Raw genomic sequence first — 10,718 nt, forward strand, 5'->3', positions numbered from 1 at the left:
GTTTTGTTTTGAAACGAGGTCTTAGAGTGTAGTTCAAGCTAACCTAAAAGTTCTGATCCTATTGGCTTAGCCATCTAGAGTGCTGGGATTGAAGGTACCTACCACCATGCCTGGCTCACAGGCCTCAAAGACAGGATTTTGGCTTCAGCTTGGAGAGCTGTAAGTCCATGGCTAAGTCCCTTCGTTCTGTGAGCCTTGGAAATGTGAAGATAATGTCATCCAGCTCCAGGACTGTTACAGGGATGCAAGGAGACTGTATGCACACGGTTGTTACATACGTCTTACCATGAGATGGACTTTTAAAAGTGACAGTTTTTCAGTTACGGTGAAAGACGCCACCTTCTGTTTTGATGCAGCATCCACAGGTAGAATTTTAAATGCTTGTATACAGTCACCCTGTGGAGTCACGGGTAAGCTGAGGATGCTGGCATGGAAGTCATTTCCCTTCCACTTAAAGCTTACTCCGGGAAGTGTTCACTGCTTGCTTGTCCCAGCACAGAGGCTTAGGTCCCAGCTTGTCACTAAGTACCTGTAATCTCTGGAGTCCCACCATCCCTGCGTTCACTGTTCCTATCCTTCCCTAGAAGAGGAATATTTGTGATTTTTTTTCCAATCCTAGAAGCCATTGCCACTTGACATCTTATAGGGAATAAAAAATTAAATGTGGCCCACACTTTACTCAGAGGTAATATGCAACAAGGCATGTAAGTACAAAAGAATAGAGCCCAGTAGAGTGTTAATGGGGCTTTAGAGACATCAGAGGTCACATAACATGAATTGATTAGAATCTAGGAGTCACAAACAGTAACCATTCCTGAGGGATTGTCCAGCAGCTTGGGGTGCTTTAATTCTGGGGGGTTGGAGGGGGCAGTGTTCGTTTATTTAAAGCATTCTGTAAAAGGATCCACGCAAAATGAAATAATGTGTTTCTTCTATTCTAGTTTACCTACGTTGCCAGCCTGAAGAATAAGCTCAAACTACAGGCTCTGATCTACCCGGTCCTGCAGGCTTTGGACTTCAACACACCCTCTTACCAGCAGAGCATGAACGCCCCCATCCTGCCGCGGCACGTCATGGTTAGATACTGGGTAGACTACTTCAAGGGCAACTACGAATTTGTAGAGGCAATGATTGTGAACAATCACACTTCACTTGATGTAGAAAGGGCTGCAGCCCTCAGGGCCCGTCTCGACTGGACATCCCTGTTGCCCTCATCCATCAAAAAGAACTACAAGCCTGTCATGCAGACCACAGGTGACGCCAGGATCATCACGGAGCTCCCTCAGCTGCTGGATGCTGCTGCTTCTCCGCTCATCGCCGAGCAGGAAGTGCTTCAGGCTCTTCCGAAGACCTACATCCTCACGTGCGAGCACGACGTCCTGCGTGATGATGGGATCATGTACGCCAAGCGCTTGGAGAGCGCGGGTGTGAACGTGACCTTGGATCACTTTGAGGACGGCTTCCATGGCTGTATGATTTTCACAAGCTGGCCGACCAACTTTTCCGTGGGAATCCGGACTAGGAATAGTTACATCAAATGGCTGGATCAAAACCTGTGATGGAGGAAACTCCTCAGACGCACGAAGTTCTTGACTCTGTTTGCTTTGGAAAAAACCATGCTTTTCAGACATCATCTTTTCCTCGTTTTGCATTAGTGCTGAAATCTGTACCCTACAGACCTTATAATAATTTATAAAGTGACTCTGACTAACTTGGTTAAAGACATCTGAACTTGGTTTCCCAAATGAATCGTTTTTTGCTGTTCTTTTTTGAAGCCCAAGTGCTAGGTAAGAATGGCCACAGTTTGAGGAGCTAGAAATAGCCTCTATTGTGTTCTTTCCAGCTCTAGGTGAGGTAGTAAATTCTGAAGAACAAAAACAATTACAACAACACAACCATGAGCTTTTCTTCAGATTGCTCAGGTTGATGTGGGCTGCAGGGCAGAGTCTAGTGGACACTCTGAGGGCAGCCCCTGGAACTGCGTAGCCTCTGCCTCCCAGGATGGTTGTGTTTCCTGTGGGAATTTTGACGGGATTTCTAGCAAGACAGATTCTTTCTCAAAAGCTTTGCTTCCTCAGGAGTATTAATTTTCTGAGCTGGATGCTGTAAATTCAATGAGGCTAAAGGGATATTTGAAAGTTACTTTCTAAAAAAAAAAAAAAAAAAAAGAAAGAAAGAAAGAAAGAAAGAAAGAAAGAAAGAAAGAAAAAGTTACTTTCTACTGCTATTAAGAAAGCATGAGGCTACATGGACTGGCTGTTTCCTTGGGAAAATATTTTGGGAACAAACTTATTTAACTGTAGAGTAAGTTTTCTATTATGAAATAAGTAAAGGTAGAAAAATAACAGCCTGTTGTTACTTAAGAATACTGTTGGCATAAGTTACTTAAAGTGGTGTGTATATATTTGGGATAGTAAGAAAATATGTTTAATAATAGCTTAAAATGATGAGAAATGCCTACAGAAAGCTTTGCCCATTTTTGGCAGAAGGCCTAGTACATTGAAACCTCAACCTTTTCACTCGTAGCTAAAAATGGGACTATTTTGGTATAGCAGTTGTTTATTTTTTAAGTTATTTAATGTTAATATATATAGCTAAACAGGATTTTTCTGTAAAAACATTAAAAAATTTAAGATAAAAGATATTTTAAAAAGAAAACTACCATAAAGTTATATCCACATGTAATTTTGTGAGAAAATACATAAATATAGCAGTACCACATGTAAGTAAGGATCAAATACTTTGATATTTATCTGCATATGCAAATTAAAAATAATTAGAAACTTTTTACCTAGTAAGTCATGTTGTACTAGGTACACGATGCTGGTTGGTCATCCTTAACCCAAATCTGACCTATTTATTCCAAAATCCAGAATTTTGAGTCAGGTCTTAAGATACAAGTGGAAAATTTCAGCGGACATTTAATTTGTATATAAAATTATTAATGTTTAATTTGTATATAAAGTTATTAAACATATTGTGTTGAAGCTACCCTCAGGCCATGTAGATCAGATGTATAAAAAGCACAAATGAATGTCTCAATTAGATTTGGGTTCCATTTGCAAGATATTTTATTATGTATATTCAAATATTCTAATGTCTAGAAAAATTAAAACCCTGATACTCTGGTTCCCAGCTCTTCAGTTGAAGGATAGCGAACCTGTAGTTTAAACAGCTTAGGTAAGACTCATCTGCACATCGCTGCCCACAATGGCCAGGGGAACCCTCAGGGAATCCTCTGGGTGAAGGGCAGATGCTAACACTGCCTGTTCCTCTTAGTTCTCTTTCCATTCCTGTCCTGAAATTTTAACTGCCGAGCCTTACCTTCATAGAAGGTCTTCACTGCCAGTGTGGGCATCTTGGGCATATTAAGGGATTCCAGATTACATATGAGTTGAGCACCCTGCCCTTTTTCCTATCACCCCAGCTTCTGCCGATAATCCATGCTACATTAAGGGACTGTTCAGAGGACATTCAGCCAAGTCATGATCCAGTTCGTCATGAAGAGAGAGCTTTCCACTCTATGAAGGGTGCTGGTTTCTGGTTTCCAGCAACAAGATAACAAGTGAAAATTTGCACAGTGACTTTTCATTTATCGTAAAAGCTACTAGCACGTTTATGTATAAAACTAATGTAACTCTGTGTGTGTGCGTGTGCGTGTGCGTTGTATGCATATGAAATGACTGCACAGGCTACTTTGCTGATGTATGCTGTCTGCATATAGAAGTATTTGCATAGGCTACCTTGCTGATGTACCCATGTCACTGGTCTCCCTTTTATCTAAAATCTGAGAGTAGAATAACCTGATCTTTGAGGCCTCTTCCAATATTAGTCTTTCCTAAGGTAATTTTTAGTAGGTCATAATTCGATATACACTAACGTATTCATCTCTGAAGACTGATTTTGCTTATAATTTTTTTTTTAAATTGGCCACATAGCATTAATACCTCCACAGGGTTGCAGTTGTTCACATTTACGACGTAAGTTGATGCCCATCTTCAGCTGAGGTTGTTATGGGGGTCAGGGATCAATCATAGAATGTTTTTTAAACCTGATATTTTCGTTCCTATTTGAGTGATGGACATCTTTTCAAGGTGCTGGGTGTGAAACCCTGGGCCTTACATGCTTGGCAAGTGCTTTACCCTCGAGCTACACCTGAAGCTCCATCCCTGGTCCCTTCTGCACCATTTGAGGGTGTGAATTATATTTTGACTTTATCTACCTCTGAGAAAGAGGAAAATGTAATTATTCACAGAGTCTCTCAAAATGGCATTTCTCTTCCCAAACTAAGCCAAATTCTGCAGAAATCATGGAAAGTAAATGGTGGCAGATTTCTGAAGAGGCCTCAAAGATGCAAAGAAAATATAGGGGACAAAGGGGCCACCCATGGCATCTGATGACATACTTGAGTGTTCTTGTTCTTTGGGGTTTTATTCTTACAGATATGTTATGCTCTACAGCCTGATCTCTTCAGTCCAAGACAGTTTGGCTTCACTTTCCTGTGTTATGAAAAGGTCACACTTTGGAATACTGAAGGAGAGTCTTGAGGTGCTTCGGAGTGTAGCAAACGCCTGTTTTCACGTTCATTTATGAGGACTCAGACTTACGGAATGATGCCGAATAGAATGTTTTGTGCATGACCTTTTAACCTTTGACTTTTGCCAATTCCTCACTGCAACAGGGGGAAGGCAGTTTTATGAAGAGTTTTAGGAATAAATACATTTTATAGAATGCAAATCCAGTATGGTACTGGGGAAGTTTATTTATGCTTGCAATCTTGTTTGGAAATAAAATGGTTCCATCTGGAAGCATGCCTCCGACTCTCCCCTTGCCTGCACTGTCTGGTTCCAACTGGAACTACTGACCCCTTCCTTTCTTTGTATCCAGGTCATAACCCCAAATTATCTTCGCCTAGACTAACTGTAACTGTCATTTCATCACAGAGGGGTTGTTCTGTGACCTTCAAGATGACACTACTTTCCCCTGTCCAAGTGAAGCCTTTTGTGGACAAGCTATAGAGTCCCATATCTGTCCTCAGTGCTGATACTAGAAAAGATGAGTGTGGACTTGAACCATCTCAGCCAGAGAAGTAGCAGTAATGAAAACAAGTTCTAAAGCTGGCTGTGTGAATGTATTCTGGTTAGTTCATACCAATATTGTCTTAGTCACTGTTCTGTTGCTGGGAAGAGCCATGGCCAAGGCAACTGTTACAAGACAAAGTAGCTGGGGACTTGCTTACAGTCTCAGAGGTTTAGTCCACTTTCAGCATGATACACTCCACTCTCGGGCCCCTTAGGCTTGTAGCCATATCATACTGTGAAAATGCATTCAGTCCACCTTCAGAGGTTCCCATAGCCTTTCAGCCTAAACACAGTTTCAAAGCCCAAACTCTTCTCTGAACTCGTGGCAATCTCTTAACTGAAACCCCCTATAAAATCAAAATCAAAAAGCACATCACATGCTTCCAACATAAGACACAGTGTTGAAGGAGATATTTTAAATCAGCCACTGGTCAAGCTGACTAAGCTGTGGCAGCTCTGCCTAGCTCAGCCGCCATGTTCCGTGGCCGCAGCTAGAAACAGCCAGGCAGAAACACCAGCCCTGCCACCTACGAGACGCCAGTGTAGGAGATGGCTCTGCAAGGCTAGGCATTGCCCAGACCATTCCACCATCCATGCGGGCCCAGTAATAAAATGAGACTCTAATGCTTAAAGATTAATCAAAGGCTTTATATGTTTGGTAGTGCTCAATAACAATATGCCCATACAATTAGAGGTGTTTCCCAATTAGCTAACCTAAATATAAGTTGTTACTCACGACTGCTCTCCATACCTGTGTGGCTCTCCATCGCTCCTACATCTCTGCCCTCCCTAGCTCCTCCTCTTCCTTTTCCTCTTCCTCTTCTTACTCCTCCCACCTTAGCTCCTCCTACAGCACAGGATATACATTACCATTCCAAAAGGGAGGGAAGGCAGCATAGTGAGGAAATACTGGACCAAAGTAAGACTGAGAACCAGCTGAGCCAAATTCCGTATTCATGTCTGATGTCAAAACACTCTTCAGACCTCCAACTCCTTTCAGCCTTGTTGACAACAGCACATTTCTCTTGTGCTCGTTCCATATCTTGTTTACAGCTTTCCTTGGCAGGTGTCCTATGGCTTTGGCATCTCCATCATCTTGAAGTTTCCAGTAAAATCCAGGCTTCACCTTCATACTTCACACATGGCCTCTCTGGACCTCCATGCAGAGATACCTCTGACATATGCCTGGCCTCAGCTGCTGTCTTTAGGTGGAGAGGGAGATTCCATAACCTCTGTGGTGGTTTGTATATGCTCATCCCAGGGAGTGGTACTATTTTGAGGTGTGGCCCTGTTGTAGTAGGTGTGTCACTATGGGTGTGGGTTTTAAGACCCTCATCCTAGCTGCCTGAAAGTAAGTATTCTGCTAGCAGCCTTCAGATGAAAATGTAGAATTCTCAGCTCAGCCTGCACCACACCTGCCTAGATGCTGCCATGTTCCAGCCTTGATGATACTGGACTGAACCTCTGAACCTGTAAGCCAGCCCTAATTAAATGTTGTCCTTTATAAAAAACAATACTGATTTGTGTATTTAAAACAGATCAGTCTTTTCCTCTTCACAATGTTAGGGTCAGTCTCAGGCCTCATGTATCCTCAGCATGAGCTTTATCCCAGGCCCTTGGGACACTAACCTATGGCCTATGAGTGAGCTGACAACGTTCCTTGGAAAGACAGAGCATGAGGGATATAACTGCAACCTTCCACCACACAAGGTTCGGACACACACTCGGCTGCTATGCCGGGCTAGCCTGAGTCTCATAGAACAGCAATGCTCAGTTAATATCTCTCCTGCCTTCGCTTGTTTTACTCAGCCCTGCTGCTTTAACTGTTACCATTTACCCACATCTAAATTTTTAAAGTTTTCTGTAATTTTTTATTTTTATTTTTTGTGATGAGCATGGTGGCACACATTTTTAATCCAGCACTCAGCAGGCAGAGGTAGGTGGATCTCTGAATTCAAGGCCAGCATGGTCTATGCAGCAAGTTCCAGACCAACCAGGACTACATAGTGTGATGAGAGCCTGTCTCAAAACAAAACGTGGGTCTCAAGTATTGAACTGAGGTCGTCAAGTTTGGCAACAGGTGAATATACCCAATGGTCCAGCTTGCTGCTTCCTCCCTTTTAAAAGCTAATTTCTTAATAGGTATTTATATATCCTAGGCTGCTCTCAAACTCATCAAGTAGCTGAGTGTCAGGTGCGATGTAGTTGCGAGATGACTGATGCTGGTCCTTGTCAGCTGAGGGTCACTCTGAACTGCTAATCGTCCTGTCTCTGCTGGGATTACAGCTGGGTTCCATTTTCCCCAACATTGTTTGCATTGTTAAGGTTTAAACTTTCGGGACTTTTCTCCTCTTCCTCTTCCTCTTCCTCTTCCTCTCCCCCCTCCCCTTACCCCCTCCCCCTCCCCCTCCCCCTCCCTCTTCTTCTTCTTCTTCTTTTTTTGAGACAGAGTTTCACATAACCTAATCTGGCCGCAAACTCCCTGCAAAGCTGAAGATCAGGTTGAACTTGTAGTTCTCCCGCTCTACGTCTCCAGTGTTGGGTTACAATTGTGCACCGTCACCTCAAGTTTATGTAGTTTCGTGCATGCTAGGCACGCTCAACAAATTTAACCCAGTCCCTTCTCTCCCTTCTTGTTGTGTAAGACAGGGTTTCACTTTGTGTCCCATACTAAATCAAACGCACTGTGTGCTAGCTCAGGCTAGCCTGGAACTCCCTGTAAGCCTCCTGTCTGAGCCTCCTAGGTGCTGCCGTTAAGGTATGTCATTCTTGGTTTATGGGACTTATTTATTTATTTTTTTGCAGATGTTTTCTTTCTACCAAGTGCTTTAAATCTTATTTTGTGAAAACAAAACAAAACACTGAAGTCCACAATAGATGCATAAAAATAAAAATAAAATGTCTCCAGCAAGTGCCAGCAGAGGGCGCCCATGAAAGTCTGTGAAGCTAGCCACCTCACGCATATACTATTTTCCTTAAAATTGAAAAACATTTCCGAGTAGTTTTCTTTTATTTACAAAAGATGAACAAGAAGCGGTGTCATATTTTGTCACAGAATAAATTAAATTATGTATGGTTTGGCAGTAGAGGAAAAATTTTGAATTCTCCTGACTACCTGAAAGAAAATGAGTTTTCCAAACAAACCAACCAGGACTCATGCTGATCCCTTGTTACATCATGATGACTCATCCCTCTGCCCACCAAAGGGGTTCAGCTTGTTAAATTTTATATTTTTTTCATGGCTTTATTCAAGATAGATATATTTGCTATCCACTTAGGGGAAAATAGTTTTCTGTGTTTTGAAGGCCTTTTCATTGTATCGGGAGACTACAGGACCTTTCTGGCTTTGATGTGTTGTTGGAACACCCCATACACTGCACCGCGTTTCCTCAGATGTGAAGGAACCACCTCAGAAAATATCAAGTGAGGAGAGGCTGCGTGGTCGCCCAAAGTCAAAACACCAGGTCGGTTTCAGCAAAGCTCAGCAGGGATATCTGTGGGATAGCCACATTAAACAAACAAACAAACAGGTATAGTATGTTCCAGGATTAAGGAGAAAATCTTGACCCTTGGCTCACACAGAACAGAGGACATGGCAGGAACTAAAATGTGAGGAGCAGGTTTTAGTTCTAGTTCTGCAGGCCGAAGGTCAGTCTGGAGCAATAGCCATAGACTTACTGGACCTTGCTGCATCTGCAATTATGGACCCAGAGCTATGCAGTGCTGTGTGCCACCATGTGAGTACTGAAAACCACACCAGATCCTCAGGAAGAGCAGCCAGTGCTCTCTCAACCAGTAAGTCATCTACGTACACACACCCACACATACACACGTACACATAGACAGACACACATGACACACACAGACACACAGATACAGACACACACACAACACACACACACACACACACACACACACACACAAGCCAGTATTTCTTAAACGTCACCCTGCATTTGGGAGTCAGTCCAACATCTAGTTGGGATGCAGATTCCTGTTCAGAAGGATGAAGTAGTCTAGAGATTTTCTTCTCTAGAAAGGTAAGCCTGGTGCTGAGCATCAGAAACCTTCATAGCACATTCTCACACATGCATACAACTGATGTTGGGGAGAGAGTGGCAAAAGATATGAAGTAATTTTCGGAGAGACTGCCAGTGACTTGTTAATGTTTTTGCAGTGAAAGAGGAGTCAATTGTATTTTTTATATATATAGAAAAGCAAAAATACATCTCAGAATGGATTTGAGGCAAATTGTGCCATAGCCTATTTTCTCTGAATGTCTAAGCAAAGTTTAAAACACAACCAACAATAAAAGAAAATGTTTCTGGTATAAGACCAGCATGCCAAAAAATAGGTCAGGGATGTGGCTCAGAGGTAGCTTATCTAACATACATAAAGCCTGAGTTTGTTGGATCCCCAGAACCTCATGGGCCAAGTATGATAATGCACACCTCTAATCCAAGTGCTTGGGGGAGTGTAGGTAGGCGGATCAGAAGTTCAAGGTCATCCTCGGCTGTACAATGAGTTCAAGGCCAGCCTTGCCTACGTGAGAGCCTTTCTCGGAAACAAATAAGTTAGTAGTGTATTTTTAGTTACTGTTTTTGTCCATCTGATCCAAGATAATGGACATAGATATTGTACTAGAACTACACTTATTATTTTTGCTAAGTGCTATTGACATTGACGAGCAATTGCTCCTGATGGAAGAGAGGTGGTTTACCTGTGTGAAACAGAACAACATCTACTTGCTTTCAGTATCTGTCATACAAAAATACCAGGCATAAGATTCAGTCTCCAGACTGTATACACTTAATGTCCTCCTTCCAGATCCATCACGGCCCCTCTTTCCTTGGTTATGGACCAGACAATCTGACCAATGCAGATGACATGAGGGTCTGTGTTGATTCTAGTTCAGGAGGTGGGAGGCATAGGCAGAAGAATGAAATCCAGAAACCACACCCCTGGTTCCTCTAATGCTGGCCCATGAAGGGACTGATGTCAAGAATGAGGAATTAATTCTTTCCCTGCTTACTAGGCCCTGGCTGAGAGCTCCCTCTGAATACTAAACCCAGCACTATACTGGCTGTGGGGTGTGTGTGTGTGTGTGTGTGTGTGTGTGTGTGTGTGTGTGTGTATGAGAGAGAGAGAGAGAGAGAGAGAGAGAGAGAGAGAGAGAGAGCAAGAGAGCTGTGTTTACACATGTTTATACAGTTTATGATGCTTGGTAGTCATAGAGGTTTTCTGGAGTTTTAACTCTTGAATTTGTCTTCACTGAACCTGTACAATTTGCCAGTCTGTATTGGGTTTCCCTACTCTGGACCTCTTCCCAGGGAGGTGGCTTGCCAGGAGTTCCTGTCTAGCAGGTTGTTATCCTCTCTACTTCCCTGGTTTTGTCCTCCTACGAGGCAGTGTGACAGAAAAGTGTCCCTGTGACTTTAGTTCTTTAATGCATCTGAGAGGAATAGTTGAATTAAAGAATTCAAAATGTCTTATTAGTGTGTATGTGTTTATGTGCATGTGTGTAGGTCAGAAGACAACTTTGTGGAGTTGGTTCTCTCCTTCAGCCTTTATGTGGGTTGCAGGGATTGAACTCTGATGACCAGACTAGTGTGGCACACGCCTTTGCACCATCTTGAGGCC

At 42.7% G+C, this 10,718-nt stretch overlaps 1 protein-coding gene across 1 annotated transcript in view; it reads left to right on the forward strand.

Annotated features, from left to right (window-relative positions):
- Window positions 1-4,808, forward strand: part of Nceh1 (neutral cholesterol ester hydrolase 1) — a 46,763-nt gene extending 41,955 nt beyond the window's left edge. Inside the window, exon 5 of the mRNA XM_028761933.1 lies at window positions 942-4,808. Coding sequence (XP_028617766.1) covers window positions 942-1,559 — 618 coding nt within the window. The 3' untranslated portion in view covers window positions 1,560-4,808. The remainder of the gene's footprint in view (window positions 1-941) is intronic.
- Window positions 4,809-10,718: the final 5,910 nt, after the last annotated feature.

Source organism: Grammomys surdaster, unplaced genomic scaffold (genome assembly GCF_004785775.1).
Source record: "Grammomys surdaster isolate TR1022 unplaced genomic scaffold, NIH_TR_1.0 62, whole genome shotgun sequence".
NCBI classification, from domain to species: domain Eukaryota; kingdom Metazoa; phylum Chordata; class Mammalia; order Rodentia; family Muridae; genus Grammomys; species Grammomys surdaster.